Raw genomic sequence first — 18,350 nt, 5'->3', positions numbered from 1 at the left:
TATTTAATATGTTCTTTCATTTAAAACATTTAAGTTTGTAAGTGAAAATTCTTGATGGAAGTTCATTGTAATTTATTATATACTTTAATCCACAAATTTGGAATATCCAGTTACCTGTTTCATCGCTTTCGCGACATCTTCGAGACTGGTATCTTTTTTAAGGAGTTCAATTTATTTATACAAAACAGAGGTAATGATAGATAATTCAAAATTATATGAAAATAAATTAAATAAAATTATTTTTATCTTAAGGACTATTATCAAAAAAAAATTGGGTTAACTAATGAGATGATATAATACTATTTTAATGAGTTTAAGTATTTTATTTTTAGTGCCTTATCCTTCGTGAGTGTGATTTTGTCAATTATGATTTCTGAAACACAAAGGGTAAAAAGTCATTAGTAAAAATATATTACCATGGGTAAAGTTTTTAAAAGTAAAAATTTGTGGATTAAAGTATCACTCGTCTTTTAATTATATAATAAATTCTTTCATTTAATTTATGTAGTATTGAAAATAGCTATTCCATCATACCAATGGAATTCTAATGGCCATTTTCGTAAATCTCACTACCGTTTGTATCAAAATTAAAAATATTGACCATTCAAAAAATAATACCCTCTTTTGGTCCAAATAATATCGTTGGCATTCCAAAACTCCGAACTACATGACAAACATATAAATAATTAAATTAGAAATGTTTTTTTTTTAAAGTACTTCTCCATACCCAAATATGCACATTTTAAAGAATCACCAAATTATAGAATTGTAAAATAGTTCCTTTCTCTAAAAAAATTCCGAGAATTCCCAATAACATAATTCAACCAGATTAAAATTAAATATATCAAGACTTATTTTTCTTCTGTAAGTTCCATTTTTTTCTTCTAAAACGAACTTTCTTAGATTTTTTGCAGAATTTCGTGCTCGTGTAGTGCAAATTTGTTTACTTATTTAACTTTTTATGCGTAATGTAAATTGAACATTGGCGGGTTTATTGTGAAATGGCTTTACTTTTGCATTAGATACCACAAGCGACTTCTGATCTTATTATACATAATTGAAAGTAATATCAAAATCAATTTTAGGGCATAATATTTAATTAAAAAATATTAATTTGTAAGGTTCATATGTCTATTTGTAATTGTTCACGTGGCTTTGGTACCACAAATTTGTTCAGAATACAGACAAGAGATAACTTTGGTCAGGTATAAAACTGCCACGAAAAGAAAATGGGTTTATTCCGTAAACTGAAATAACGTTTTTTTTTGTTGAATATTTACTTAAACATAAAAATATTGGCCGAAAAACAAGTCAACGGGTTACAAAAACTATTATTAACTTCAATAGTAAGACCAATCATCTTGTCTTCGTGTATTAAATTGACACGGGGCACTGGAAATAGGGATGAATTTTGATTTAAAGAACGAATTTAAAAAATTAAAACGTAAATCTTTAAACGTTGCATTTTAAAATAAATTTAGTTGCGTGCAAAGTGCATAGCCAATCAATTTTATGGTTAGTTCATATCCGATGATTTAGTTAAGTTTTAAGAGGTACTACAAAATGTATAAAAATAGTGAAAAATTACATCTTCAGCGCATCCGAAGGACATCAATTATCTTTGTCAAATATTTTTAAAGGAATGAAAATATTTTATAAGAAAAGTTATTTTAGAACATTACATATAATTTATGTAACCAATTTATTGACGAATGGGTTAACTGTTGATTAATAAATAATTAAGTGTGTCAAATATCCAGATGATTCGATACTAATTATAATATTGTGAGAGTATGCCCTCGACTTATACAAAACTAGAAATAATCTTTGATTAAATAATAAATATGCTTATAAGTGAACTTTAACTCTAAAATATTACGTAAACCAAATAATACAATAAACAATATGTAATTCATTATTTTTCCCGCCCACTTCTTCACTAAGAAACTGTTTGGAAAAATATTTTGGGAAGGTAGGTACTTGGGTATTTGTGACATCACATTATGATTTGATAAAAATTTTTATAGCAAATGCATATTCATTATTTCATGAGATTATTATTTTTTTAATGTTTAAAAAGTCTAATTTACATTGGATTCTACAAAAAACATGTTTTATAATAATTATTAATATGTTATTGAAACAGAAAAAAAACATTTATGATAAGAGAATATAGAAGTCTGGGCATTACGACATGTCGTTGGCCTATGTTTGAACATCTATTTATCTTCAATTCTTCGATCTATTGATTTTTGTGAAATTAAAAGGCTGAAACCTTTTACGATGCGGATGAGATTCATGTAAATGAATTATTTCACTGACATACTATTGCAACGCCGGAAAACATATTTCTATTTTAGTACTTCTTCTTGAACCAGTTGGTTTTATCAACAATATTGGAGTTTGTTCAAATTTTTGTAGACATGGACTCAATTTTCATCCCCTTGAGAGTTATTCATATTAAGATAATATAGCAAAGATGGAGAACATTTATGAGTTTTACGGGGCTAATAACCTGTCATTGGCTGGTGTAAGAGGGATTCAACATTCATTATTCTGCCAATGTTTGAACATCCATATTTCTTCAATTCATCAACGTTTTGATTTTTGTGAAGTCAAAGAGAACCTTTACGAATCCTTATTGACAGGGGTAAGAATTATTCTTCCTACTTCCAACATACTGGGCAAACCCTGGAAACTTCTATACTTTAGTTGGTTTTACTAATACAATTTTTAATTTTGTAAAAAAAATGTAGACCAGGACTGTATTTCACCACCTGGGGTTTTATCAAAATAATCAGGTTATATTAATCTTGATAAAAAAATAAATGGGATAAAATCCAGGCAATGTCTACAAAAATTTAGACAAATTCAGAATATGGTTTTATTATCAAATTTTACAATTTTAAATAAAATGAAATAATACTTATATATTATAATCTATGCATAAAATTAGATTTTTATAGATGTAAAAAAAATATGTTAATACTGTAAGTTCTTACATGTTATGATTTTTTTTTTCTATTTCAAATTTAAATTACAGAATTAATTATGTGCAAGGTACAATCAAAATAAATCAATGTTTTTCAATCAAGTTTTTTCATCAGTATTTCTAACAAATTTAAGGTATCCGATACACAAAATGGCGAATAGCTTTGTTCTTGCCTTCATTTTCGCAATATTCAGATCTATTAAAAAAGTTTTTTTTCTTGTCATATACAAAGTTTACATTATCTAAGAGCGGATTTTATAGATTAGTTCGAATTACACCCTTAATCAATGAAAATATTGTACAATAATTTAATAAGAAACGCTTTGGATTATGATAGTTTCCTATAGGACCCTCCCGGACATATTTATTGACAAAACTTGAATTAATTCAAAGTCCTTGAGATTGATCACGGGAGCAATGCGCTCATATCTAATGAAGATGTTCAGTTCTACGGAAAATCTGATATTAAAAATGTTTTTTTTTACATTTATTTTTGCACCACAACAGGCCAGGAGGCCCAATTACAATGGTGAATTACATCACGGAACACCCAGGCTTAAGAAAAATCACATTTTAATTTTTGTGTTCTCACCGGGAAGCGAACTTGGAACCTTCCGTGCGTGAGTCAAGCGTCTTGACCACTACACCACGGAGGCCGCCGCGTTTTGTTACACGCGGTAAAAATTAGAGCATTTAATTCTAAGGCGAAGATTACCTGAAATGTATGAAAAATATTACAAATAAACTATTTCCAATGACGTCACAAGTTCTTCTGTATTTCCGATTTTCGGGAAGTTGACCCCCCAATCAAGACAACTCACCGATCAGAACTAGTGACGTCATGCGAGGAGTAATTAATAATTACGAAACTTAAAAAAAATCATGGCGATATTTAATTAACAAAGATAACAGAGTTCTAATCCCTATATTCAAACAACAAAACTGTGTCATCGGCAAATGATACAGTTTTACCGCCGTTACTCAGATCACATGAGTTGATAAAGGACGAGTTTATCAAATAAGGAAAATAACTAGTCCTAGAACACTTCCACGCGGAACCTCAAAGTGGGTGAGAAAATCTCCACTTCGTACTTCTCCTTGTGATAAACAAAAATTCATATTACAATCAATTAATTAAAATTAAAAAGTAAATTCGCTAAGTCCTTGGTGCGACTGCGGCCTGGGTGAGGAATCCATTTATCATGTGTTATTTGGATGCCCCATTCGGTTCGCATATTCTCTTTATTATAAATTAAATTATTTTTTCCTTTGAATATTCATCCCATGATCATCCAGCTTCATTTTTCATTCTGGAAATAGGTACATAAATTTTGTAAATATTTCATAAAATCTATTCTGCTCTCTTAGAGATATTCTGGATATTGACACTCTCAGAAGTGTGTACTTTGCTCTGTTTCAATCCACGGCAACCTATGGAATAGCTGGCTGGGGGGGTTGTGCGTCATCCATTTTCAAGCCGCTCATAGTTTCACAGAAATTATTATTGAGAATAATGTTCCGGCGCCCTCCAACATACCCGTCAGAACAGCTGTTCCAATACATGAAGGTGCTGGATATAAGACAACTGTACATAAAAGAAGCACTTACACACTTCTGGTCAAACAATAAGGATAGGTCTCAGCAAAATATCCGTACGAGATTTTCAAGAAAGGACTTTCCTTAGTGGGAGGGATTTGAGTAGGAAACTCCTTGATGCTTTTCCGAATACTTGAGTTGTTTACCATATTGATGTGCCATATATATGTATTTTTTTAACATATTTTTTTGTGTTTTTAATCCTATATTTGTGGTGATATACTCATGTGTCTGTGTCAACTAATTGCACGCCCCATCTAAAAACAGGACTTTTAGTCCCATGGAGTTGGGACTTATTGTCTCAAATAATGTACATTAAGCTTATGTATGTAAATAAATAAATATATTCCACCAATATGGCACCTATTATGTTTTTGAGGATGGTTGCCAAAAAAAATGTTTTTAAAGTTTTTTTACGATACAACTGCATACAAAGTTTGTTCATATTTGGCTGTTCGAAATTAAGAGAAAGGTTGGTACAGTTTTCAATACTTTATGTGTACCGGTTTTTAGATTGAAATAATAATGAACTGGATATACAAGTATTCTTAATAAATTATTATACGTTGATGGTGCATTAATTTGATATAAACGATAGTAATGCTCTCTTCGATTATTTTGAAAGTAATAGTAATGGATGTGGGAGATACAAGTTTTTTTCATCACAAATTGCAACCGGCGCGGTGTTTTGTTAATGAGCGTATCAAATTCAAAAGAGAATCGTTAATATTCTAACTATAAATTAACGTAGGTTTATAAATAAAAAATCAGCTCTTTTACCGGCGTTAGAAATCGTTTTTGAGAAGAGATTGCGTAAGTTTAGGCATTTACGGGGCTTAAAACGTATATATTTTTAAAAATATTTATGCGTAACATTCATCAATCTGCCAATGTTTGGGCATCTATATTTCTTCAATTCTTTTATCTGTCAATTTGTGTAACATTCACCTCTTTTACAGCTCTTTTAAGAGCTGAAACTTGTATCGATTGTTGATTGGTTAGTGAAATTTATTAGTGGAAGTTTTTTGTAATTTGTAACACGGTGACACTTTAATCCACTTATTTTAATAGACCAATAAACGATTTCGAAGATGTTGCTATCGCAACATCTTCAGACTGGGATGGTTTTTATTTTTTTATTTTTGGAATATCAGCAAACTACTAGCAATAATGTGTAAAACAGGACCTCCGTTGAGATAGATCAGTGGTCGGCAAAAGCATTTGTCAAAAGAGCCAAAGATCAGCAGTACAACAATTAAGATTTGATTTGAGAAATGTGTCTCTCAAAGACACATTTCTTTTCGTTTTAAACTGTTTCCTCTTCAAAGGCAACACACCTTATTATGCAGCAAAATGTCCGTATTTTTAGTTTAAGAAAAACTTTATTAAATTGGCTATGATAAAGAGCTTAAGCGACAATAATTGTGTTAACGAGCTTTATCACCAAATCCGTAACATTGAAAATTTCTTCTGGAAAAAATGTCTTCGTACAAAGGGCTGCTTAATGAATAATGCAATGGTAAATAAGTATCGCATGATTCATTTTTGGCTTGAAAATAAAAACAAAACCTTTCTTCTTTCGGTCATACTTTTATCTCCATATTATGTTGAAATCGGAACAATTTTATCGAGTATAATATTCCAGCATCTCCTCCCATTTAATGAAAGCATTTGCAATAGCAATAGTCCTAGAGGGTCTTCTTTAGTAACTTTAGGACCCTTAGACGAAATAAATAGAACAAAACGTTAAACTTTTGCTCTGTGAGCCGCACACAAGTGGCTAAAGAGCCGCATGTGGCTCGCTAGCCGCGGTTTGCCGACCTTTGATTTAGATAATTATAATATGCTTGCCCCAAATTTACGCGTTTTTAAGTAAGTTGATTTGGGGCAGATTGAGTAACGTCTGATAAATCACAAATCATTATTAATACAAACACACCAACATGCAAAATCGCATTTGAAATTAATATAGAAAAAAATGTATTCACTGGTTTAATATCTTTAAATATTAGTAAATTCTTATCCCCCATATCCAACCCGCGTTCTATAGAAAACACAATTTTTGGGAAAATACTTGTTAACTCCACATCGAAAATAGGACTTTTAGAAAAAAGTGGCGTGTATGAAATTATGTATGGAGATCGTAATAGTAAAGATACCGGCCTAACTGCGAGAAATTCAAAAGTTAGAGTCAAAGAATTTCGCCGCACCGTGGACTCTCGAGCAATAGTTTTTCTGAATTTGCAAACCATATTATTGATACAAGCCATTCTTTTTTTTTATTCACATAAAATGAAACTTGGACATTCTGTCATAAATAAAATGTATAATAATGAAAAAAAAATAATTCAGAGAAAACTTTAATTAATGATACTATACTCCAAAATTCTTCACACCTGGGCCCCGATTACCATGGGATGTTCACAGAGTTATCTTCTACTGTTTATAAAGAAAAACCAATATTTGTGTACGAAAATGAGTGTATTTGCATGAACATTTAAAAGTATCTTCGTCGGTAACCTTTAATTAAATGTGTTTATAAGAAAAAATTGTGCGCATATTCTGCTTTTCATACAGAAAACTTAAATTTACTTTGTAGTTAAAATTGAAGATAAATGTTAACTTTCCATTGTAATCGGGCCCCTGCTATAAATATTCCCTATAATTAGAAAAACCTCACCCTCTCCACCTCACATTGCGTTGCCCCTTCCACCTGACCCTATCAGTACCTAAGAACTAATCTGTGAATATATTTTAGTTTAATTTATATTTACACCTGATGACGGGTAATTCAGGATACCTGAAACTAGCAGTGTTATAATCTCAGTATAATAATGCGCCAAGCCATGGAGAAGCCCGAACGTAGGAAAACCATTCTATGACTATTACTTCGCGGCAAACCAATGGGCCGTACTCAGGTCGAGAATTTCCAAATGGATACTTATTTGCATTGTAAATACTTTTTAATATGTGCCTGTGTATTTATTATTGCACGGTTATTTAAATTTATTATTCTATAATTCGCCTATATTTATTTTATAAAACTGAAAATACACGTGTGTGTTTATTTTTTTATTCATTTTATTCACAATATTCTAATGTTACATTTATTGAGACCTGAATCCCAACTCCATGGAACCGAAGTCCTGTGTTGAGTTTGTTTGTTTGTCCGTCACATCTCCGAAATGGCGAGTCATAGCGGCCTGAAATTTAGACACGTCATTTTGGATGCGATTTCAAGATTAACGTTACTATTTTCGAGTAAAATTTTAATCGATTTCTAGTCGATAAAGACTCAAACTTTATATGGATGCTTAGTGCGGCCCCGACATATTACCCGTAATCAACAGTAAACATACTTTAATTTACAAATTTATCTCCTAAATTGAGAAAAAATAGTATTTGAAGTAAATATGAAGGAAAGTTTTTGAGCAACATAATACACGTGTCGGGACAATAAATGCCAAAAATCAATGTAAATCATAGGAAAATGTTCTTAAACAATTACCTGTGAAAACTGACTCGTTTAACTCCGTTGACGCTTCTACTATTGTAACCAAACATACTGCAATTAGCCATAGTCGATTTTTATTTATTATAACGTAAATATCCAAGTTATTTACAAAAAAAGTCAAGCACAGCGACAAAAGCATCCGATAGAATCGTTATGTGTATGTTGTCAAATAAAACAAAATGGCCGCCAATTTGTTGCTAACCAACATCGCTTGCGTTCTATGAAACATAGTGATAGGGCTTCTCTGTAGGTTGACGCATTATTATATATATAATATCATTATTTATTGATCGTAGCACAGTTACACACAAAAACATAAAACCGTTTTAATTTTTTAACATGTTGTCAATAGTTTTCTGTTGCGCGCATAGCTCGTCACATCTGCGTCATCCTCTAGGTTTTTGTTATTCAAATAGTTATTCTCATTCTAGTCCATTTTCTAACTCTTTTGTAATTCATATTTTCTTATTTCGTTGTCAGTTTAGTTCAGGTCAAGGTTTTATTTTACAAAACTTCCTTTTTAAATGTACATATCTATTATTTCCTCACTTAAGACAGCAACATGTTGATAAACGTACTGCTTCCTGCTTCCTGGGTACATGTCCAGAAGTGTTCAATGCAATAAGGATTTCCACAAGTATGAAACGAGAAATGGAGGTGATTTCAGGCTTCCTAAAGTGAGACTGACGGGAACTCAAAACAACCTTTTATTATAAAGGTTTAAAAATGTTTAATGATTTGCCAAAAAGTCTCAGATATAGATTAAAAAATAGTCCAGAAACCGCATACGCACATCAAACAGAAGGCTACTCAACTACTCATAAATTAGTAGGTTTACGTTTTGACCCATTAGTTTCTTTGTAGACGTCGCTCAGTACTCAACTCCTGATTTGAATTTAACTATGCCGTGGTGTGTCCTTTTAAAGTAAAGCAATACTGCTAAGATCTTTAAGAAACAGGATGCAATCACATTTCATGTGTAATTAGCTAAGGTATGTGTATACAACAAATGCATTACTTAAAAATTTTAATATTTTTCCATCTGTCAGATTGTCGAAAAAACATAATGGAAATTTCGTCAGTGTTGCCAGGGTAGTAATTTTTTTTACCCTACTTTGCTCATCTAATGAGAGAATTAATGAAAATTGAATCTCGAATCTCTGTGGCGGACGTTTGACCGACATTATCTTCAAATCATTAAATATTATTCATCAAATAAAATGTATTGTAAATATATACGGTACTAGCGGACCCGACAGACGTTGTCCTGCCCGAACGTTAGCTTGCCTGCTATTAGCTTGGAAAAAGACTTTCAATTTATAAGTAGGTACCTAGGTACTTGTTTGTGATTAAATTCCAAAACTTAAAATTGTTAATATTGAATTTAAGTAGGTACCTAGGTACTTGTTTATGGTTGAATTCCAAAACATAAAATAAATATTTTTTCAAATATGCCATTCTTTTTGCAAACGTTAAACTCCGGTCTTCTCACCAACAGAGTGGTGTACTTATATAGAAATACGATTTTTTTTAATGTATTGAATTTAATGTTATTTTAGTATTACCAAACATCCGATTTAAAGAAAAAAATGGGAAGAAATTATAGAAAGGAATTTAAGAAAATAATCTGATTGGAATCCATAAAAAGCAAATGTTGTTTATAAACATTCAAAAAGAAACTTTCATTATACACAAAAAAAACAACATCTTTCAAAAAATATGAAAATAAACCACTGAACTGATGTTATTAAGTTTAGGCTCAACGAAGTTGATGTTTTATTCGTGTGAGATTTTATATTTCATTGACCGATCTCATATTCTTGATTATGGAAGGTAGAGGCGCCCCGACACAAAACACGAAAACAATGTAGTTCTACCAATACAATATCCATATAAGCTATACGCGTGGTGATTTGACAAAAACAGTATTCGTTTATTGACACGAATTAAGACGTTATAATTAAAGATAAATATTCTTATCAGATCGCCAATAAAAGAAGACAAAGTAACATTAAATCATAACAATACACTTATTAAAATAATTATTTTTTAATGATGCAAACACACGCGCCGTGTGACATTAATAAGGCGAATAATTTATTTATTTATTAAGCTGCGTGTTAGAGCAGGGGACTGAAGTTTCTCTCTCAATATTCAAAATGGTAACCAAATAATCCTGTGTTTCGGTAATGGGCCTCCTCTACAATAAAGAGATTGTCTGCTGTCGGCTGCAAGTCAGAGGCCTGGCTCGATGCTAACTCTTTAGAGTCTGGTAGGAAAAGAGAACTTTGAGAACGTTCCCCGTGTGTTTCTCGTACATACTATATACATATATTTTATTAGAAATCAATTTATAAACCCTTACGGATTATTACATTAATTTAACAAAATATCTTTTGGTTTTTAATTTATACCCTGTTGTTGATGATAGTATTTTTAACATCTTTTGAAAAGGTTCTCTGAGTCTATTGTTTAGTTTGTCTGGTAGTTTATTGTATTATTTCAGTCCCTGGTTCATTAGTCTCGATTGTCTTTGCCTCGTTTCTGAATGTTGTATGTGATATTGTTCTGATATTCTCGTATTGTGTCCGTGTTAATTGATTATTTTATTCATGTTTTAGTTCTTTGCATACAATGACATCAGTGGCCAATTTTTTAATAAATTTTAAATATTCTAGTTTAAAAAGTTCAGGAACATTTAATTGTTCAGTTTTTTTACAAGCTCTTTAGTTGGTGTTAGATAAGGGAGGTTATATACGAGTACTAACTTCGATATTTTATTTTGCTGTCATTGTAGTCTGTTTATGTTATTTAAGTTTCCTGTTCCCTATAGTTATTGCACATAACATGTAATATTTTAGATTTTATATAGGCTTGATACATTACTTTTTGTCCGTATTTGGAAAAAAAAATAATTTTAAAAAAAGACTTAAAGAATGATAATATTGCGATTTTGCTAATTAAATTATTGATATGAATTGTCCATTTCAATTGTCATACATCATTTATGTTAGTATCATTTTTTTTTTCGATATTTAATATTACTTTTTTTCACTAAGCGTAAATAATTTTGTGTTTGTCCATTTAGTCAACATAGTTTTTTTTATGTCTTTTTATGAGTTTTGTAAAACAGTCCTATGTCGTCTAACAACAATATAATAATTAGTTCTTAACAGAGATCTTAACATTAAAAATAATTTTTAATTGATCGATGAACAGAAACTTCGAACAAAATCTTAACTTTAAAACACAACTGTAAATGAGTACGTGTCTAGGCGGATGAATAATTGAATCGGGTTGTGGTCCCGTGGCTAGTGTCGTGGACTCATGGATCAAAGATCCGAGGATCGCACTCCACTCTACCACAACTTGATTTCCATTTTAGAATAGAAATATTTGGGTAAATCATAAGAACGCAAAGATTTCTTGAATTGAAAAAAAATACTAAAATAATAATACAATTAGGTAGTGTGGTGGCAAAATGATATATCTCTCTACAGTTTCTTTCGAAATTGCCATATTAAAATTTGTCTGTTATTTTCAATCTAAGAGCTTTGTGACGGAAGGAACTATTTTCTTGCCCTGTGCAGTTTAGAAAATGACAGATATGCCCTTTTGCCATCCCTCTGCCGAGGTCTGTGTGGAATGAACCAGAATCATAATCAATTAGTTTTTCTTAGATGACGAACTACATGGAGGCGGAGACGTGCGACCAGGGGAGGGCGGGGCGCGCGCTGAACGTGCTGCGCGACGTGGGCGTGTTTCTGGCGCTGCTGGTCTGGCAGCTGGGCGAGCTGGCGGTGTGCAGCGCGCTGGACGCGCTGGGCCTGCGCGCTCGCAAGGACCTGCGCGGGCAGGTGGCGGTGGTGACCGGCGCCGGCTCGGGTGTGGGCCGCCTGCTGGGCATCCGCCTGGCGCGCCTGGGCTGCCGCGTCGTGCTCTGGGACATCAACAAAGAAGGTATGATAAAACCTTCCGCTTCATATTTTACATGATCTATTACAATTAGGTACTTCGTAACTGAATACGCCCCAAGGCCCTGGATGCGGTGGAATTCACCCCGTATACCGGTGCTGACTCACTGGTATCCTATAAATATAATATTTTCGATATGTTTTCGCGGCGTAAGAAAAAAAACGAATATCATTATATCACGTATATCTTTGGTAAAGTTTTTAAAATAATAATTTATCCCTCAATAACAAGAGGTATTTTAGCAACTCGACTCTCTTAGACCAATGTGTGGGAAATCAATATATGACAGGGATACGAATGATGAAATCAGGCGAGAGTATAAATCTGAGTCAGGTATAATTGATAAGATTAAGAAAGGGTCTTTGAGATGGTTTGGTATTGGAAAACGAATAGATGACGAAAGAATGGTAAAACAAGTGGATAAGGCGAAAATGAACGGTAACGTGAGACGAGGACGACCAAGGAAGACGTGGCATGATCAGATAAACCAAAATCTTAAGTCTGGTCATGTGAAAAGCAGACAGAACCGAAGGGCATGTATGACAAGATATGTGAATGTGGAAGAAACTAGGAATGTATGACAGGATAGACGTGTATGGCGGCCCATTCTCTCTGCTTACCCCTAGGGGGAAATGGCGTGATGGCGTAATTTGGTTACTTAAAGGGTCGATCAACTGTAACAAACCGTGCCACTTTTACCAATAAAATTCTATGCGATATAGGTAGGAAACAGCCACCTTTAAAAAGCATTCGACATAAAAAAATAAGTACATATTACTAAACCTAGGAATTTAATTATTGATACTTTGATAACTATTTATATGCATGTTGATTAGCTTTAAGTACCACAAAAGGTGTTTAATATTTTGAACCTACATAAATTGCTAGAGGAGATAAATTATTGCAATTACTTTGCGCAAAGCTTCTGGAAGTTGTCAATTGTTTAGTATGAATAGGCAATGCAATAACAATAACGATATCCCATCTAAAGGTTATCATTTTGCAGTAATTATAACAAGCTCGTATAATAAAAGAGGCTAGCCATTATTTAACCAATAATAATTTATTGTCATTTTTTCCAAGTTTATTTTACATTTATATCTTTGTATGACCTTCTCTGGATTACTATAGATTTGTGTTCATCAAATCCTTATAAATATTTTTTTCGGCACATATATGAATATAATCAAAATAATATTAATGAATAAATACTAGATTAAAGCAAGCATAACCGTAGGAGTGTGAACATTTTCTTTATATATTTTATTTTTAGTAATAGTCTAAAAAATGTGACTTTTGTACTTAATGCAAGGTCGCCAACTAGCAATTTTCTGCGAATTTTAATAATTCCATCGTTATTCATATTTTACAGTTTCGTTTAAAAAACGTCTTTTTTATTTTTTTTACATAAAAAACCATATCGCAAACGTTTCCTTATTTACTTTAAATATCTCAAAAATTGAAACATATGATAAAGCGACGTAGTGAACTTGGTTGGACGGCCAACTGCGAAACGAGCGTCGGCGTCGCGGATTCGATTCCCGCCAGTTGCAAGAAAGGAAATCTAAGAAATATTTTTTCTCAGTTGGTCTGAGTGTTGTGTATTTTTAATAACTTCCTTTCATGTCTTCTCTTTCCCGCCGGCTGACAAGCTTTTAAAACAGAAGGTTAGAGGGCAATTGTTTTTTTTTTTTTAATACCTTTACAATAATTACTGCCAACCTGAAAATAATTAACAAATATTTTTAAAGCATCGTTCTTATTACCAAATAACACAATGCCGACTAAATAAAAACAAACTTTTCAAAACTACGTTTTATGGAAAGTCTATATATTAATAATATAAAAAAAATATTAATTAGTATCTATTCAATAAATGAATTTCGTAAACGGAGTATTTTGTCGACATCAAGGTGTGTTTGCACTTAACAAGTTTTGGATCGTCAAGACATCAAGTAAAAAAAACTATGCTATCTCTTCATCTGACATAGTTACCAAATTTCTTGAAACGTGACCCATTACTACGGTGACCATATTTGATTAAAACAGTTCTTGAGAACTGATTTTGCATATGATGCATATGATTTTGAAATCATATGCATTTTTATCGTTAATATTTTCAACCCACTGCAAAAATAATTATGTACTATTCATTTAATGTATGGCATTCTTGACTATTTACCTGATAACACATAATTGAACTTGTTATTAAACAAGGTGGTATAACTGAACATTTATTGTATTATTGTATTTAACTTCTCATGTCGGAAGTATTTTATTATGTAAGTACTTTGTTGAGATTTGTTTCAGTGTTTTAAAGTTAGCAAGCCTTAAAAATATACACATATATTTTATTATCTCCCTTTCTCTTTATGTCTCTTGCATCAGTTTGATGAAAACCAAATCAGTAGGCCTAAAAGGCCGTAAATTTTTTATTGTATTTGGATCTGCTGTTTATTATACAGTTCCATTTTTTTACTGGTATCTGTGATTTTTTTATTCGTTCAGGAACACCAACTCCGCACAACTTAATTTTATAAATAATTTTAAGGTACTTTGGTCAGTCTATCTGAAACAAGTATGCGTGAAAATTCAGTATTGTGAAAAAGAAAGCCTTTTGAAATTAAACAAAAACTCCACGATGTTATTAAAAAATTGTCACTGGAAACCAGTACACCACAAGACACGAATTCGAAAAAAAAACAATTTTTATAGATTCCACGGGCTAGTTATGAAATAATAAATCTGTTTTAATCGGGTTGCTTATTTGGGTAATAATAAAAACAGAGCGGAATGAAATGTGGAAAAGTCATGTGGTGTGGCTACCGTATACTCGTAATAAGTGACGTAGTAACTCTAGGAACACATTCATAAAGGTACAAGTAAATCATACTCCTACGAGACATAATTTTCTCTTGTGACGACAACCTTGGCCTATGTTATCTTCTGTGATCTGATATTATAGAATGTATATGCGTGACAGTCTGCTTAAAATACTTTTTTCAATAGCTAAAACGATAAATATAATAACAATGCACAATAATACTGCTCTTCAATTTGGTAGGGATCCACTCCGGTGATCATCTCCTAGCTCAGCACGGGAGAAAGGTCCCATAAAGTTGGAACAGTTAATCTTAAATGTTCTATTTTGTGTTAATTTCTTTTATTACTCATAGTCAATTTTTTATGAAATGATATCGTACGTGTTATAAATTTAGTAAACTTCCACTTGTTTATTCAACCAATTAACGCTTTTACCCCCTAACGATCATTATTAGTAACATGTTATGTTTAATTGATGTGTACAATTTTATTTTTTTTTAATAAGAGAAATAACGTTTAAATGATTTACCCAAATATTTATATTTTAGGCCATTTTCAAAACAAACAAACCATCACGTCGTTTCCCAGCAAGGGTAAGCAGAGAGGGTAAAACGCCACATCGCTCTATCTTTGCATACAGATCTCCCTTCCTCTACATTTATACATCTTATCATGCTCACGCGCTGATTATTCCGACTTTTGACGTGTCCATCTTCAAGTATTTGTTGGATTTGGTAATGCCATGTCTTTCTTTGTTTTCATCTATTTCTGCGTCCATCATCATTCGCATTGTAAATATTTTTAGCCGTTCTTTCGCTGTCCATTCTCTCTACATGTCCAAACCAACGCGGAGATTCTTTCTTGATTTTGTCGATAGTGCTTATCTCAGTCTTACATAATGTACGCATCTCAACATTTGTGCATCTATCTTATATAGTTGTATTACACATTCGCCTAAGAGATCGCATTTAGACAGCATTCAGCCTACTTTCATCCTTGTTTTCCTAAGTTCATATTTCACCCTCATACATCAGAGTCGGGACCAGGACTACATCGTAAACTGCTAATTTTGCCTCTTGCAGCAAACATTTATTTTCCAAGGCGAATTTAAGTGCGCCGTTCACTCTGTTCCCGCCACTCACCCTCCTTTCAATATATTTCTTAGTCATTTCATCCCTTGTAAGTATACTTCTCAGATACACAAATTCCTCTACCTTTGTTAGTGTAACCCCATTCACAGTGATTTCAAATTTAGTCGTACTTTAATTTCTTTCAAAAACCATCACATTCGATTTATCGACACTCATCAGCAAATCGCTTTGCTTGCATATATCGTAGACTTTTGTTGCCAAAAATTGCAGTTCCTCTTTGTTGTTAGCAAGAAACCCGGCATCATCAGAATACAAAAATTATTTACAGTTAAATCACCCATTTTTGCTCCTATTCTTGAGCCTTTTTGTCCTTTCATTCAGTTATTGATATATACTTTAAACATCCATGGTGATATCATACATGTGACTGTGTGCCTCCTTTATGAATGTCAAACCACGATGTGTATGATCAAATTACCTAACACGTGCGGTGCTGTCTTTATACAAAGAAGCAATATCCCGTGTCAGATTTTCGCGCAGTCCATACTCCGATAACTCCTTCCATATTTTTTTCCTGTCAACTCTATCAAACGCTTTACACAGATCGACAAATGCGCAGAAAATAAATAACTTACTATTTTCTTATATACTTTTCTTACTATTCTTATGGGAATCAAGTTGAGGTAGAGTGGAGTTCGAACCTCGAAACTCTTATCCACAAGTCGGTGACACTAGCCACGGGACCACAACCCGATAACAATCTAATATTTTTTTATTAAACTGTGCAAATGTAATTAATTAATTATTGTGGAAAATTCATTTACTGCTCTTGAAACTGATCACAGGTTATTCCACATTTTTTGATGGCTCATCTTTTTCTATAATAAATTACAATGTTTTAAATACAGTTTAAATTATATTAGGTACAACAGATTTACATTAATTAAATAACAAAAACAGAACGTGCCTTGTAAAATGGTCGGTTGAAAAAAAAGTATTCAGGTATTTATTAAATTGACCATTTTTCCGCTATTGTTAATGTGCAAATATTTAATCATTATTCTTTAAGCTGTATGTAAATATTTCAGCAAATAATATCTCAATTCGGAGAAAAACTAAAACCTAACACTTACAAAATCGTATAAAACCTAAAATGTCGTCAAAAATTTTAAGGAAGTATATTTCAATAAATATATTTGAATATAATTATTTCAGGAATTTCGACAAAATCTTGTTCATAAAATGGCTAAATGACACGTCGGATTCTGAGGAAGAAGTATAAAAAATAATCAGAATTTTGTTATGGTGCCGTTAAATGAAATAACCTTGAAAAACTCAAGTCCTATTGAATATGTTCAGGGTCCACATTATGGTGGGAAGTTAAAATTTATCTTCAATTTTATCTACAAAGTAAGATTAAGTTTACTGTATGAAAAATGGAATATGTTTACAATTTTTTTTTAAGTGTTCAATTTCAGGTTATCGGCAATGATTCTTTTAATAAATTTTCATACAAATATACACATTTTCTTACATAAATATCGATGTTAGTTTATACCGTCTCGATATGTACCGATGAAGATAGCGTTCATAATCGCGGTCCAGGTATAGTCTCGTCAGCCAAGTTCAATCAACTTCCGATAGAAGATTGCAGAGAGAGGATTTTGTCAGATTCAAATCATAATGACTGGTAATGATACTTTCTCTACGAATTAAATAATACTTCTTTCGAAGCGTTCACTTTCGTCTGCATAGTATAAATATTATGTTTAACTCTTTGACACCAAGCATTATTTATAACAAATATAAGCCCTTTATTTTGCGAATTGTATTGGTTTATTAAAAAGTAATAAAACGAGGCAGTGTGGTGCCACGCGAAATTGAATTTAAATGTTTTTTTCCTATAAATAAAAACAATATATTATATTTTTTAATTTGAATAAACCATTGTAATATCAATTCATACGTTTACCGGTTTCGGGGTTTCTACCTCGTCGTCAAAACTTACATTCGAAACCAATCAACGTATAACTGCGAATTGAAAAAACAAGTGGTTTATACAAATTTAAAAACAAATATAAATACCACAAAGTGAGAATTTTTTTTAATATTAAAAAAAAACAATCATTATCCCCTTATAATGTGAGTAGGTTGGCTATTGGTATAAAAATCTAAGCGTATTTCGAATTTAAAGTGATCAGTTTTTCACATGTTATATTTCAAACAAATTTTTAAACAAATATTTTTTGTCAACGTTGTCGGGAATCGAATTCAAGTCCCCTTGCATGGTAGGCAAACGAATTGATAACTAGTTGACCACTTTGCGGACTCGCAAAGAATCATTTAAAAATAATAATAC

At 32.0% G+C, this 18,350-nt stretch overlaps 1 protein-coding gene across 1 annotated transcript in view; it reads left to right on the top strand.

The window, feature by feature from the left end:
* Window positions 1-18,350, top strand: part of LOC148283985 (short-chain dehydrogenase/reductase family 16C member 6-like) — a 71,689-nt gene that overhangs the window by 21,007 nt on the left and 32,332 nt on the right. Inside the window, exon 2 of the mRNA XM_088242881.1 lies at window positions 11,783-12,062. Within this exon, the coding sequence (XP_088099007.1) occupies window positions 11,783-12,062 (280 nt within the window). The remainder of the gene's footprint in view (window positions 1-11,782; window positions 12,063-18,350) is intronic.

This window comes from Micrasema longulum, unplaced genomic scaffold (assembly GCF_059751315.1).
Source record: "Micrasema longulum isolate JH-2025_06_02 unplaced genomic scaffold, ASM5975131v1 h1tg000173l, whole genome shotgun sequence".
Classification (NCBI taxonomy): domain Eukaryota; kingdom Metazoa; phylum Arthropoda; class Insecta; order Trichoptera; family Brachycentridae; genus Micrasema; species Micrasema longulum.
Note: the sequence above shows the minus strand (reverse complement) of the source record. Positions and strands in the feature narration are given on the sequence as shown.